The sequence below is a fragment of the Triturus cristatus genome, chromosome 6 (genome assembly GCF_964204655.1).
Source record: "Triturus cristatus chromosome 6, aTriCri1.1, whole genome shotgun sequence".
NCBI lineage: Eukaryota > Metazoa > Chordata > Amphibia > Caudata > Salamandridae > Triturus > Triturus cristatus.
The window spans coordinates 56,466,033-56,482,701 of NC_140589.1; the positions used below are offsets into that span (position 1 = coordinate 56,466,033).

The 16,669-nt window shown below is 46.3% G+C and overlaps 1 protein-coding gene across 1 annotated transcript in view; it reads right to left on the minus strand.

Annotated features, from left to right (window-relative positions):
- Nucleotides 1–16,669, minus strand: part of DNAH8 (dynein axonemal heavy chain 8) — a 13,985,216-nt gene that overhangs the window by 6,063,432 nt on the left and 7,905,115 nt on the right. Inside the window, exon 56 of the mRNA XM_085610239.1 lies at nt 12,837–12,959. Coding sequence (XP_085466365.1) covers nt 12,837–12,959 — 123 coding nt within the window. The remainder of the gene's footprint in view (nt 1–12,836; nt 12,960–16,669) is intronic.

Consider the following 16,669-nt stretch of genomic DNA (forward strand, 5'->3'; position numbering starts at 1 on the left):
ACCTTGTTGTTGAGCACCCAGTCGTGAGCTTTGACGAAATTCCAGCTTAGGGCATCTGCTTGGACATTTAGATTTCCTGGAAGGTGAATGACAACTATACTTAGATTTCTTGCGAGAAGCCATTTCCAGATGGCCAGCATTTCCAGAGAGAGAGGTCTCGACCTGGTGCCCCCCTGCTTATTCAAATAATACATTGTCGTGGTTTTGTCTGTTTGAACCAACAGGGAGCTATACTGAAGAGAGGGGAGCAGGGATTTAAGAGCTAGGTGTACCGCTTTCAGCTCCAACAGGTTGATGTGATATCATTGCTCTACCTCTGACCAGAGTCCTTGCACTTGGAGAGGACCCATATGAGCACCCCAACCCTGAAGAGACGCGTCTGTGATGAGTGTCTGGACAGGAGGGTCCTGATAAAAAGGAACTCCTTTCAGTAGGTGAGAACATTTCATCCACCATTTGATGGAATCCTTGGCTGACTTCCCAGAGACCCGATGTCTGCATCCACTGGTCCTCCAGCGATTGCTGCAGAGGACGCATGTTCAATCTGGCGTTCGGCACGATGAAAATGCATGACGCCATTGAACCCAGAAGCGATGAAACTTGTCTGGCTGTGGGATGTTGAGAGATGAGAAGATTGCTTAATTTCTCCCTGATTGAGGATAGTCTCTCTTCCGAAGGACACAAGCTTGCTTTTACGGTATCCAACAAAGCACCCAGGTAGAGAATCTGTTGGGTGGGATTGAAGATTGACTTTTTGAAGTTGACCTGTAGTCCCAACTTGCCCAGTAGCTGGAGACAGTACGATAGATGACTCTGAAGCACAGAGGGTGACGAGCTCTTCAGGAGCCAATCGTCCAGTTAAGGGTAGATGAACATTTTTCGTTTGCGAAGAAAAGCTGCCACCACTGCCATCCATTTCGAAAATGTTCGGGGGGCTGATGCGAGCCCAAACGGGAGAACCCTGAATTGGAAATGTTGATGGGCCACTTGGAATCGGAGAAACTTTCGATGTTTTCTGGACACTGGAGCATGGAAGTAGGCGTCCTGCAAGTCTATGGCACACATCCAGTCCCCCTGATGTAGATGCGGGAAGATCTTGTGCAGAGATAGCATCCGAAATTTCTCCTTGCGGATGAATTTGTTGTTCAAGTGTCTGAGGTCGAGTATTGGTCTGTATTCTCTGGTGGGACCTCTTTTTTGTACTAGAAAATAACGGGAATAAATACCTTGCCCTCTTTGTTGAACCGGAACAGTTTCTATGGCATTTTTTCGCAGAAGACAGTTTGCCTCCTCCTGCAACAACATGCGATTTTGAAGGAATATGCCTCATGTAGGTACTGATGGAGTGGGGGATTTGAATTTGAGCAAATAGCCATTCTGCACACTATTCAGAACCCATTTGTCGTTTGTGATTGTTTTCCACTCTGCCAGGTGAAACAAGATACTTCCTCCCACTGGAGTGGCCAACGGGCATGGAGGAAGCCATCGCTCATTGTTTAGCTGGTTGTTTTGAAGAGGACAGTGGCTGCCTTGTGGATCCTCATGCTGTACCAGGTCTTCTCTGATGATAGTGAGACCCTGGCTGGTGTTGTTGCTGAGTGGACCACTGAGGGGTTTGAACCCCCTGCTGGAAGGATCGTCGGTCATCAGGACGGAACCGTCTTCGAAATTCCTTCCGCTTCCCTAACCCCACGGCATTAACTGTGTCCAGTTCTGTTTTAATTTTGGACATCTCGTCGTCCGCATGAGATCCAAACAACGGGAACCATTAAATGGGAGATTCACAATCCTCCATTGTGAGTCCGGTTTAAAGCATGGTCTTTAAATGGCTTCAAAGCTATCTGACCGACAGATAACAATGTGTCCAGTTCGACTCTTTTGTGTCACAGATCACGCCTGTAGATAAGAGGGTCCCACAGGGATCTATTTTAAGTCCCACTTTGTTTAACATATATGTGGCCCCCTTAGCCTCAATCGTTAGGAGCTGCGGATTTAAGACCATATCATACGCTAACGATACGCAGGTGATAGTTCCACAGAGGCGGACCCGGCAGTGACCAAAGAAAAGTTTAAAGATTGCATGTCCAACATAGCCCTATGGATGATGAAGAACTCACTCCAGCTGAATTCAAACAAAACAGAGATATTGTTGTTTGGTAAAGCAGAGGTGGCCAGTAGAATTAGGAGAGGCGCCCTCCCCAAAAAGCTGTGCCAAGAACTTAGGCATCAGAATTGATAATAAACTTTCCACAGATAAAGATGATGTCAGGCACCTGCTTTGGAATAATGAGGATGTTCAGAAAAATCTTCCCGTGGATACCGGTGGCGGCAAGAAAAATCCTTATACAGTCACTCTTGGTTAGTCGACTTGACTATGGCAACTCGCTCCTGGTCGCAATAAGAGAAGATATATTAGCTAAAATGCAGGTAGTTCAAAACACTGTGGCTCGCCTGGCCCTCAATAAACTGGCCCGCACTCCATCTCTAACCCTTTTACATCAACTACACTGGCTTCCCATCAGAAAACAAGCAATCTTTAAGCTTTTATGTACTGTGTTTAAATCGCTCCATGGGACGGGCCCTTCTTACCCTAAGAAGAAACTCGAATTCTATCTACCCATGCGTCAGCTGAGATCTACCAACCGCAGGCTCTTGTGCACGCGGAGAATTAAGAAATCCAAAATGGGATGTCGGGCCTTTTCTCACCTAGCACCAGTTTATTGGAACAGTCTCCCGGACGAGATCCGTGCATGCTCTAACCTGTTTCAATTAAAAAAATTGCTTAAGACCTGGCTGTTTTAAGACTCCTCTGCCCATGAACTGATCTCTTCTCAGGTGCCGAGAAATCCCCTTGGGGATGATTCACCGCGCACTGCTAATGAGTCAAGTCAAGTCAAGAAAGCTTTATTCGACGATTGTCATAAAAGCATATTTATACATGTTAGAATATAAAAACATTTTAAGATATTTTAAAATGATTTAAAACAATAAATAAATAGAGATATTTACAAACTGATTCAGCAATTCATTGGAAGGAAAAATTAATCAAGACAGCATTTTGCTCCTAATCACCCATGCCCTGCCAAGAAACTTCGCAACAGATATATAAACAAAAGAAGTTTCAGCAGATCGTAAAATGCGAACAGCCACCTTGGTATTCGTGGTACCCAAGGTCCGGCACATTGGTTTAAGCCAGGTCTGTCGAGGGATTATGTAGGAAGGGCATTGGAACAAAAAGTGATTGACAGATTCAACAGGTGCAGTACATCCAGGACAATTAAGTACATTTTCAATAGACCATCTACATGTAAACTCTCTTACTGGAAGACTACCAACTCTGAACTGAAAATAAAGCTTCCGGTCCAAAGGACTGGTTATCTCATCCCAGAAAGGTGCCAAGGAAATGGTATCCTTAAAGTCCAAGAAGATGCCAGATAGTGAAAGCGGTGCTGTTGATCTGAAAACTCTGGATGCTACCATTTCCCAGTACAAGGCCTTCAAGACTTGTTTGGTGGGGAAACAAGCATTTAGAGGATCCTCCCACAGATTTCTTAGGCCCAGGTCCCGAAGTGACTCATAGATCCTACGGAGCCACTTGACCTTTCGGCAGATGTCCAGTTTAATAATGTCCATGAGGCCAAGAGCAAAAAGCCTAAGTTCGGGGGTAACCCATAACCGCCTCCAGTATAGAATAGGGCGGAATGAGGCAATTAATGCTATCGGTCTCATACCAAGGTCATAAAATAAAGGGCAAAGGGGAGTGCTCTGAGGTAGGCTTGTTAAATTTCGAAAGAAATTATTCTCAGAGGAAGATAGCTTATGTAAATTTTCGAATCCCCACAATTCAACTCCATAAAGTGCAGCTCCAACCACTTTTCCATCGTAGACCCGAAGAGCAGGATTAATGGGTTTGGTCAAGGATTTGGCATGCTCTTTACTTAAAGCACCAGAGAGTTGAGAGTGCTTAAGAGATGCCAAGTTAACCTGCTTTTTCCAGCTCAAGTCATGCTGAATACAAATGCCCAAATAGGTAAAATCTTGGACCTGGTCCAGTAGCAAACTATTCATAAATATCTTACATTTAAAAGATTTTGGTTGGTTAAAAGACATGAATTTAGACTTTAAGACATTAATTTCAAGCCCACGGGCTAAACAGAACTCCTCAAACAAACTTAAGGACCTCTGTAGGCCGCTCGGGGTTTTGGAAATTATGAGGCAATCGTCGGCAAACATTAAGATAGGAATTTTAGCACCTGCGAGAGAAGGGGCATCCACTTTCGCATCTATTAATAATTTTGCTATGTCATTAATGTATAGAGAAAATAAGGTTGGTGCGAGGACGCAGCCCTGCCTGACCCCCTTTTGGATGGGGAACTGCCTGGTCACTTGTCCAACACCACCCCATCTGATCTGCGCAAAGTTGTCTAAATGGAGCCTAGCAATTAGAGAAACTAGAACAGCTGGCATCCCCAGATTATCTAAGACAGCCCATAGGGTTTGCCGAGGGACTAAGTCAAAGGCTGCCCTAAGATCAATAAAAGCTGCATACAGGCTGCCACCCCCCAAGTAGACCACCTTCCAGTAAAGCATAGCAAAATGCAGCACCTGATCAATGGTGCTTATTCTTGCTCTGAAGCCAGCTTGTAGATGGGAAAGGATTGCATTATCTAGGGCCCAATCCAACACTTTGTTCAAGATCAACCTGCCTAAGATCTTTTGTGTGGTATCTATCAGGCTGATAGGACGGTAGTTAGCGGGGAGAGACTTGTCCCCCTTCTTGAACACTGGAATAATTTCTGCTCCCTTCCAGGATGTCGGAATAGGAGCGCCTCTCGCAATCAAATTGGCTAAAGTTAGGATGTAGTTACCCCATGACTCACTATTACAGGAGAAAATATCAGCAGGAACTCCATCCATCCCAGGAGCCCTCCCAGGAACCAATGACTTAAGGGCAGTAACAACATCACCCAAACTAAAGGCATCTTCGTTGTAAAAAGTATATTGATAATTTGGAGATGGGCATGTGTTTTCATCAATTGCATATAAAGATACAAAATGCTTGACCCAATCGTCTTGTGTAACCCAGTTTTGTGGTTTATCAGGGTTACCGCCAGCCCCCCATTTAAAAACTGACCAGAATTGTCTCATGTCTTTATGGGCACCTGCTTCCCTAAGTTCCTGCCATCTTTGGAAGTCCCATGCTCTCTTAGCTTTATAGATGGCTTGCTTATAGGCATACCTAGCGGGACGAACTAAGGAGATGTCACCTGATTTCAATGCGGTGCCCAGATTAGCACGAGCTTCTCTACAATCGGTAGAATACCAACGTAATGAGCAGTCAATATTAGGTTTAGTTTTTTTGGTGGGTCTAATAAAAATATCTTTAAGTTCTGAAAAAAAAGATTCATGGATCGAAGTTCCCAGATTACATTGAGTTGCCGATGGGCACTGGTTAAGTAAGGCCCCCATATCCTGAGTGGCAAGCACTAATCTATTAAAAATATGAGTTAAGCTTTCTTGGCTTTGAGCAACCTGTGCCCACTTTACATGACGCATATCATTAGAAATAACCACGTCTTGAGGGACCTGGGGAGAAGGATTATTATGGGTAGTTGGAGACACCCAAAGCGAAATAGTCAGAGAGAGAGGATTATGATCACTCTCCAATCTGGCTATAACTTCCATGCCCTTCAGGGGTTCCCATAAATCTAACGATAGAAGAATGTAATCTATCCTGCTTGTGCGGGAACCACTTTTGAAGGTGATAGATCCTGATTTATCCTGTTCAGTCCTTCCGTTAGTTGCACGAAGCCCCTTGCTTAAGCAAAGGGCGTTGATCTGGATTGCCAGTTCAGACCAACGAATGACAGGTTCAAGATCTAAACATGGGACACCCCATAACCCATCCTCTGCCGCCGAGATACTCCAATCAATACCAGAAAGGGGTTCAAAGGTTACGTTAAAATCACCACCTACAATAACATGAGAGTGGTGGGAATAAAGAAGCAAGAGTTCCTCCAAACGTGCTATGATATCGGATTTCTTGCCCCCAGTACTTCTAGCATAGACATTGTAGATATCCAGCGATTTGCCATTTCTAAACTTGAGCTTAAGTAGCTGGATATCTGGGTGAGAGGTGGAAAGCTCCTTGACGATAATACCTAGGTCCTGTCTAATCCAAGTGGTGAGACCACCTGAAGGACGCCCCTTTTTGCCCTTTACAGCCAAGACATTAAAATTCAAAAAACCCGCAACAAACTGGGCCTCCAGTAGCCAGGTCTCTTGAAATAAGCAAATGTCATAAGAATTGATGAATCGTACCCAGTTAGGATCATTCAACTTAGATTTCAGTCCAGCAATATTCCAGGACAGAAGTGTGCCATACTCAGAGATGATTACACTGTCTTCTTGAATAGATTCCAGGGTACCATTCAATAGAGTGTTCTCTATCGGGTTTACAAGAGAACAATGCATATCCAGACTACCCGGTTTACCAATGACAGGGACTTTGTTAATCTCTGGGATGCTACTCAATGGAGTCATCCTTACATGAACTTTGGGAGCATGTTGGTTATCCCTACTAGCCTGGGTACCGGTGTTAAGGGTTTTGTTAGGTGAAAAAGGAGAGACAGGGGAAACCACTAACCTAGCTTCATTACAAAGTCAATCATTTGATTCTAGACCGGACTCTCCCAGGGGCTGTGACCAAACATCTCCTGAACAAGAAGTTTGTAAAGGGGAGGACTTGATTTGGATTATAGAATGGTCAGGAGGACAACTTCTAAATTCTAGATTGATGAGGTTATCTGCTAAGATGGGATCATAAAAAGTGACCTCTATAAGGTCCATCCTATTACCATTCTGAGAAATCCTTCTAGCTCCCTCTATGTCAGCTCTGATTACAGAGCAACAACCCCTTACATGCCTAATCCAGTGTATGACCTTGTTAACCAGAGATTCACTGCTTTCAAATTGAGACCCAGAGGACAGTTTTGGAACATTTACCATATTGACCTTTCGTGGGTGAAAAGTGCGGCTGTGTGGCCCATATCTATGAGTTTGATGGTAGGGATTACCTCTAGAAGTGGTTCCTATTCTCTCATTAGTAAGAGAAGGTCTTTCAGCGCGTGGAAATGCCGGAGGCATACCAGGAGAAACTCTAATAGGATGTCTAACAGAAGGTGGGGTGCAAGCAGCGACAGAGTTAGCCTTTGATATAGCTAAGAGACGAGACTGGATATTCACAGGGTGAGAAACATGGGGCAGTTTCTTGGTATTAACATTAGATGTTGCTGGCGGCCCATCAGACACCTCTACGGAGGCCTTTACAAAACCCCTCTCCGAATTGACAGAGTTTAGCTTAGAGTGAGTATCGGTAGCCGACTTAGATTCCCCCAACTTCATGACAGTGGTTGATAGTGTATCAATCTTGAGTTGCATAGTCTCAACCAGGGAATGCAGGTTTTTCACTAGAACCAACAGAGATTTTATATCATGTGTGCAAGATTCAGCCCCCATGAATTCCTCAGGCAGGTTAGTAGTAGGACTAACTTGTGGTAATAGAGGACCTGTATTTGTATCCAAGCTTGCTGGAGAAAGCAGGGCTGGACAACTAGCTTCAATATCAACTTCACTCAGAATGGAAAACCTGTTGCTACAAGCTATACTCGGGGGACAGTTGAAGTCAGAAGGGGATTTGTCAGAGTGAACTTGGCTCGCATCCGATGATGCTGTGGGGGTGATAGAGACCACAGCTTTGCCCCTTACCCCACTTGATTGACCCTCCCCACCCTTTTTCGAGAGGAACATGTCCGGGACTATAACACTGCTTTTAGTAAACACATTTCTACCACCAATAGCCTGCAAAGGGGTGGCGTTAAGTATTTCCCCGCATTCTTCAACAATAACCTCAATGCGGTCCATTACACAATTACTGGCTGCATGTTGGCGAGCTTTCTTTGCTCTTGACTTCCTTGTCTTAGAGTTCACAGGCAGGGAACATGAGGAGTCCAAATCTCCCTCGGGGGTTTTCCTTTTACCCATGGCTGTTGCAGATGATAATAACTATACAGACCTTGATGAACCAGGAACACCTTGTCAAGGACCAGGCCGACCCGACCCAGTTCGTCCCCGGACGGCCACAGACGGCCCGCCCTCTGCCCGGGCTCAGCCCGGCGCCGCCCGCGCGCGTCCCGTGACGCGGGGTGTGCTGCCGATTTTTAAGCGCCTCCGGGCGCTAATCTGATGACGCTGGTTCGGAGGTGGGCCCGGGGATCCTGGATAATGTAGTCTTGGTACACCCTCCCTCCACGCTGCGGCCACGAAGGTTTCACACGCGGCGGCGGGAGGGGGGGGAAAGGCAGAGCAGCAGCAGAACACTCGGAGGCAGTGGCGCCCAGACCCCAGGTACGAGCAGGGGCAACAGAGAGTCGTAGTTAGGAGGCACCCGCTCCACCGGGTGTGCTGCCGATTTTTAAGCGCCTCCGGGCGCTAATCTGATGACGCTGGTTCGGAGGTGGGCCCGGGGATCCTGGGTAATGTAGTCTTGGTACACCCTCCCTCCACGCTGCGGCCACGAAGGTTTCACACGCGGCGGCGGGAGGGGGGGGAAAGGCAGAGCAGCAGCAGAACACTCGGAGGCAGTGGCGCCCAGACCCCAGGTACGAGCAGGGGCAACAGAGAGTCGTAGTTAGGAGGCACTAATAATAATAATAATAAGGCCTGTGAGGCACAAGCATGCTTAGCGTCTCGAACAGATGCCATGGGAATAACCATGTGCCGCCAAATCAGATGAGTGTGCAGCTGCACTAATCACCTGGTTTGCTACCAAACCACCTTCCTGCAGAATTTCCTGGAAGTCTTGTTGATCTTTCTTTGGAAGCTTCTCAGTGAATCATTACAGGGAATCCCAGAGAGACCTGTCACATCTCCCTAAGAGAGCAGAAGCACTAGCTACTTTCATAACAGCAGCAGAAGTGTTGCACATTATTTTTCCCAGAGAATCCATGTTCTTAGAGTCCTTCTCTGGGGGGACTGAAGAACAAGTCGTAGTAGAATCTGCCTTCCTGGCAGCAGCCAAAATGACCGAATCCGGGGGGAGGATCTGAATGCAGGAAGAGCAGATCCTGGTCAGGCGCTTTGTATTTGTTAGAAATATGGGTTGGTACTGACCCCACTGTTGCAGGAGTAAGGAAAGTCTGCATTGCTGGTTCCAAAAGACCTGGTACTAATGGCAACAAAGGTCTCACTGATGATCTATGATGTAGTGGTTCAAAAATGACAGATGTAGAAACTGTCGGAGTAAACATATTAATGTTCAACTTGGTGGTACCTCTACAAAGACCCTCATTAAAAGTTCCTATGTCATCAATAGGAGAGACTCTGGATGAAGGCGTTGCAGACAGGGTCAAAGAATAGTCTCTGATAGACGACCTTGTGGAAGTGGACCAGGATGTGACCTCCGTCTCTTCCTTTTTGGTGAAGGAGAATGATGAGATCGTGAGGGTTCTCTAGATCGTGAACGCCGGGCTGAAGATGACCTAGCCCATTTTGGGGTCCTACTCCGAGTGGATGCAGTTAGAAGAGGACCACCAGACAGTCTGAAAAGGGAATATGTCCTGGAGGAATCCGAGCCCGGACTTCTGCGACCAGTTGCAGCCCCTAGAACCTTCCAGTGTTGAATACTTTTCAACCACCCTGGCTAAAAGTTGGTATGAGGAGACTTCTCAGCTTGAACCGGAGATCCCTCCGGTGTAATCTGGATGATATTGATACCCGGGGATGAGGAGACTTCCCTTGACGTCGACCGCATCCTCGACACTGATCTGGGCCTTCCAGGCACATGTTCTGTAGCTACCGCAGGTACTTTCTCTCAACATCGAGTGATGTCTCGACGACAACACCGATTGCGCCGCCTTCGACATTGAAAGCCTCTGTGGCGAGATGCTTGAGGACTCGCGCCTCCACGAAGTCCTCCCTCGACGTCAGACCCTTCGACGTCGATCGTCCTCGGGACTGGGAATGTGTCTTCGACGTTGATCGCCCTTGGTCTTTCTTCGCCGCCGACATCTTCGACGGCGAACGCCTCAACGGCAATGGCCACTTGGACTCTATCAGCCTATAGGCTTGTGGCAGAGTCTTAGCTGTTGAACCTCTCGACGCCGACCTTCGCGAAGGAGGCGTAGAATTAGACGACAACAGATGTCTCGACGTCGATGGGTGTTTCGCCGTCGACGGAGACTTACGTGACTCCTGACCAGCATACTTCGAGCCGGAAGTAGCCTGCCTTGACGGTGACTTACTTCTCGGCGACGGAGGCTCTTGATGTCTCGATGACGATCCGTCCCTCGACAAATGTCTTGGATGTTTTCTCGACGTCGATCTTGACGCCGACGGCAAACAGTCAGGGATCTGCTTCTTTTTTGAGGCCGGAGATGTAGATATATGCCATTTTCTGCATTCTTAATGAGAGGTGGGCTCTTTGGGAGCAGGAGTGCTCCCAAGGCCACTTTTAGAGTGACTCTTTCCTCTCTCCAGCAAGGCGTGAAGCTTTATCTTCTTTCTATCACGGAGAGTCCTTTTGGAGAAATGCTGGCAGTGGTAGCATATCTCGGGCTTGTGTGAAGTTGGTAAACACACGATGCATACAGAGTGTGGATCCGATTGTGCCATCTTCTTCCTACAGGAAGAACATTTATCGAATAAAGCGGGCATTTCTGACAGGAAAAAAGATATTACAATTAGGCAGAAATTCACTAAGAACAGCTACCAGCAGTCAAAAATGTCGAATGTAAGAAGAAAAAAAATAATTCTGACTAGAAATAGTCAAAAAGAGATGAGCTCAAGCTCCAGGATCCTCACAGAAGGAGCCGGTGTCCAGGTTCTTGGAATCCTTAAAGGCAGGGTGCCAGTGTTTTTTGATACTGTGACGTTTATTCTTCTATGCAGCCTATGAGCTAATTGCCTGCTATTACTTGATTTTTTTCTGAAATGAAAGGGCTGTGTTTGAACCCTATTACAGTGTTCTCTGTTGCAGCGTTTATATTAGAGATTATTTTTTCTTTTAAAAAAATCCATGTAATTTTGGCATATTAGCCTATTTGAAGTACATTAGGCTGCATATTTGTGTATGTATACATGTATATATGTATGTTTCTAGAAGTACTCTGTACTTTTTTGTCGAAACATACACATATATATGTATTTTTATATATGCTCCGGGATCCCGCACGTGTGCAGGGATTATTCAGTGCTTATAACTATTGATGAGTATCCCCTGGAAGAGAACAATATTTCCCCTCGGAGGAAGAAAAAGGCTACATTTGCACAGATCACTCCATTCACATTTGTAGGCATCATAACTATAAAGAATTCCAATCTGGGCAAAAAGAACTTAATAAAAAGATCACAAGACAATCCCAGAAGTACGGCTGGTATTTTGTGGATGGTGCAGCATTCCCAAAGTACTTTGTGGGAGTGTTTGTGAACTTCAGAAACAGGAAAAGTATGCTCTGGTGGAGGCATAAATATACAACATATTTTTTTGGGGTGGGGGAATAGGTCCCAGAGTTCCACTTACTGTTCTTCCTTCCTCTAGTATCTCAGTTGAAGCATGGCTAAAATAAAATAAAAATTCTTGATTGCTTTCATACCATTACCAAAACCCCAAATCCCCTGGCTTCTTTGTAGACAAACATCTAAACGTCGAAAACCACAAAAAGATATTGCCAAACATTCCCAGCACTAGCTTAGACTCATGAAAAAGATCAATCCGTTTTTCTCTAGGTTGCTCTAAGGGAGTCAGTAAGTATATGCATTTTGCTCCATTGACATATGCTCTACTTGCTGCTGTAGAAGTTAATTAAGGAAACAGAAGATTTGGCACATTACCCCTGTGATCTAAACTCCAAATAGCTCTCCGTAGACGGTCGATAGCGGTAGACAATGGCCTGCTGAACAAACTCTTCGAATCGATAACACATCTGATGTTGAAACGCAAAGGATCCATTCTAGTGCCTCCTGATGGCTTCGCAGCACCGTGCTCTTCTACTTGCAACTCCTCACTTCAGCAAACAACACATTCACAACCAATCTTTTGGGGTTAGGCTCCCGAAATCTGGAACTCAGTTACTCCTTCTGTCTGCACCGTCCCTTCAATTTTCGATTCCAAATATAACTGAAAATATTTCTTGCTAACTACATTTTAATTCTACTCTATTTCTTCAAGGAAGGATTCCTCGTCTTGTTTCTCATCTTCAGTGTCACATCCGCGTGGGGCGGGGCGGGGTGCCTGGAGGTGTGCGAGGGAATACTATATAAAAAGTTCCAGATCCAGTCTGAGGCATGGGGAAATTCAACAGATGAGGAATCTGCTGTAATAAGTCTCTATCATGAATGTGATATTGTTTCACCATTTTCTGGCACCACCACAGACTTATAACTCGATGAAATGGTACTTTTCAGGTACATTTTCTACTATAGCTAAGCCATTTTGGCTTCAGGTACTCTGCAAAGTTTTACCGTACATCTGGGATTATGCTTTTCATATGTTACTCTTTTCTGTATTGATGTTATAAATATATAGTTTATTCTTGTAAAGCACTCTGATGTTTATCGTGGTATGTGCAATACAAAACCTTGAAATAAATAGGCAGAAATATGAGAACCAAATGGTGCACACAGGTATCTGTGATTTTGCAAAATGCGCTGTAAGGTGTTTAAACAACATTTTGACTGAAAGGTTATACTTTTTGTATCCAACCTTCAAATACTGTTTATTTGAAGCAAACAATGTAAATCAATCATCTTGTGTGAACATTATAGGCGTTCGAACATACCTGGTCTCCCCAATCGTTGATTATTGGCATATTGATGTCATCAATAAATACAGTCATTTTGCGATTGTTGGGTGGGCCGTATGTACTTCCAGCACGCTTATCCACATAGCTCTCTATTGTTCTCTACAAAAAAAAAATCATAGTTGAACATTTGGCACAATAACATGTATTTATGTATTTGCATTTATATGTGTCGGAAAAGAGGTAGGACTATACAGTTAAGGCATTCATGTATGCCTGCCTTCTTTACATTGGGCAGGCGTGGTTCCTGCCTAAGGGCATTGGGGCGTTGCCCCACTCATATTCTGCCCCCCACCCCTCATTGCATGTAAATATAATAACCTTAATTTAAACTTCAGTGTCAACATTTATATTTTATTCATTCCGCTTGAGCCCGTGGCAGTCAGCCACCTACTATTGGTCACGACTCAGGGCGACACTGAGAGCCAGCCACTTTAACCTGAGGCAAAAGTAGGTACACAATATGGAATGCTGGGGAAAAAAGGGGGAGCGTTTAGTAGTGGGTGGAGAGGCAGGGTTTGGGAAAGAATAATGACCAGAATGGGTTCCGTCCGATGATCGTTATGAACAATTAGCAAAACAACCCCATAGTGCTGGTTTTCCACTGATGATTTCACCTCGTGCCACGTACATAAGCGATGCTACAGTTCTGTGATGTCTTTTTTATTTTTGAACCGTCATAACATGCGCACTGACTCTAACTGTGTTTAAAACTTTGCATGGATTATGTGGTAGTCTGGCCATAGTCCACATTTTATTTATTGAAGATTCAGAATTTCCCAAACCAACTTGTGTGGTGGTGGAAACATGATTACATGCCAATGTGATGCGTTAGAAATGAAGCGCGCTACCAGGGCCTGCTGGATGCAATGCCGGACCACATCTTTAGAGCCAAGATCCTAGGCTGCACCTCGGAATATTTACCACCCCCTGCTTCTCCGCAGCAATCGGGGGGGGATATTCTCAAGAACGTGTGATAACTACCGGAAAATCAGCTTAACGCAACTCTTCACATCGCATCCTATCGCGGGGAAATAACTCTGTGTTAACGTGGTAGTCTGAACCCGGCGGCACCATGCGATAGTCCCATGATAACGCGTCAAATGACCATGAAAAAGCAATGCGACGTGGCAAAAATGCAAAACACGAACGCAATACAAAAATCAGCAAAAACTAGCCACAGGCCTGCAATTCCCACGCATCATGCGGGAAAATGCACTATAAAAGCAGAACAAGAAAAACACACCAAAAACAAGATAAACTGCACAGCAACATGGATGCACCTGGTCCGAATGCCCAGGTCAACGCGAACCCAACAAGCCCCACAGACCACCAGCAAGGAACCTCAGGCTCGGGGAAGGCCAAGGAGAAGAGGAAGAGGAAGACGGGGTACGGTCTGCATGACAACTGGATCGTCATCACGGAGGTGACAGAACACTAATGACAACTGTCCGTCACCTCCGCCGTGTCATTGGCAACACAGACATAAAAATGGCATCCCATCGTGAATGCAGTTGGAGTGTCGAGGAGGCTAAGATGGGCTGGCATGATGTGAAAAGCCAAACCAAGCAGAAATCCGATGCCAACAGGAAGGCAGCTACGGCAAATGGAGATGGGAGACCTGCGCCACAGGAGGAGCTGGAGCAAATGTGGGTCACAGTCATCAGTGTGGAGACGGTGCAAGGAGTCGGGAGTCCGGACACAGCTCGACATGACCTGACACAACATCAACAGGGTAAGTAACGAACAGGGACTGGGGGGACTGGGGAGGGGAGGGCACAATGTCACACATGCACAACAACGTGTAGCACACCGCACACCCACAATGACCTTGGGTCATGTCCCTGATCCCCGTGGCACACTGCAGCACACATACAAACAACAACTAGGCCCCAGTCCACCATGTGCCCAAAGGGGTCCTCCCCACACATCACTAATTCCACAACACAAACATGCACCCGTGCGAAACACAGCAAAGATGCGTATTTGTGAGCCACACCGACAATGCAAGTGACACTTCATGAAGAGCAGCATGGCTGGAGTACAAACACCATGACATTGAGCACGCCATGACACTGAGGTGGCTGAGTGTGGACCACATCCGAAAAGGAGCAGGTCACACTCTGACACATCCACGTGCACCTACAACCCATGTCGTCGAAAACAAATATGCAGACAAACAATGCACAAGAGTGCAAAAACCGTCCAAGAGCACACATGACCCAAGTCACCAACATCACAGCACCTTAAAAGCTCAAAAATCAAAACCACACCGCCTCCAGGGGATAAGGAGCAGCAAAATCACAGCTGCAGGGGCGACTCTCCCACAATGCAGCACACACACATAGCAATAACAGCACATCAACATGGACGACAATGTAGTACACAGTTCAACACATACACTGCAGAACAGAGGACACAACAGGGTCTGCTTGTGTGTAGAAAAGGGCCATCACACCTTACATAGCAGTTAACTGTGAATTGAAAATGTACGTGTACAACCTCACCTATGTCATTTAGTTCAAATGCAGTCTGTATGTAAACTTGAACAATGCATCAAAATGCATGCCAACACAATGTCAACAAGCATCTCTCCTTCACATTGCAGAGGGACAAATAACACCTCCAGCAGAGCAGACCAGACAACTCAACAGTGATGCTCAAGAGGACCTCCACACTTCCCACACCGACGTCCCTACAACTGTACATGGACCTCCAGGAGCAGGGCAGCCCAGCTGCATCGAGGATACCCCAGCCCTAGCACAGACCACACAGCTGGACGCACACACCACCACGGCTAGCTTCCAGTAGCCCACCGAAACACACATCGCATTCCAAGGCCAGGTGTCAGACTGCCAGAAGGGGGTGGCCAAACACCTCATCAAAGCCAGACTAGATCACATACGTGGGTATCTAAGTCCCATCAGGGACCACCTACACTCCCCGACGGAGACACACACTGCGACAGAGACACATGCCTTTACACATTTCCAGCACTGAACCACACCCAGAGCCATGGGATAATCATCCACACCCCCACGCTGGACTGGCGTACGCTGGCCCAGTTCACTCCTCTCATGTATTGAGTGGGGGACGACAAAGCCACATGTGCAAGGTCTCACCCGCTGCCTGCGTTGACATGGTTGCGTCCACTGTCCACTACACTCCATACACCAGCAGTGCATGTAGACATGGATATGTCTGTGGTCTGCATACTGCAGTCTGTCCAGCACATCTCCGCCACACTTGGCATTGTCTACATTCTCATTCATGGGTCACTTGCCTCCTTCGCACATGCCTGGTTCCCACCTCTTCACACATTCTGCTATTGTGGGCCTGAGGTGCCATGCCGTTGATGGCTCATGTACATGGCTGACCAAGGTTAACACAGTAAGTTGTGCTGTCGTGTCTGGTGGGTGGGCATGTTGTTTTGCATGTTGTATGTGATTTTGTGACGTTTGCATTGCCAGAGTTGTGAGTTGCATGATTGTGTATTTGAGGTGTGTGGTGTGTTCATTTGGTACTTGCCAACGAGCAGTGCATCCCCATAGGTGCCATCCTGGAAGCGCTGGCTGATGCTGGACTGTCGGAAAATGAGGGAATCATTAGGCCTGGGCCAAAATTCCGATCCGTTCGCGGAAATTGCGATAATTTGGCATTTTCGCGTTCCGCGGAAAGCGCGAAAATGTCAAAATTTCCGCATTCCACAGCTTAGCGATAATTTGTTTCTTGCTCGCGCTGTAAAAAAATACATTCTTGCGTGCGCGCGATCGCCTTACCTGAATCCCCGCGTTCGCTGACAAGTTTTCCCG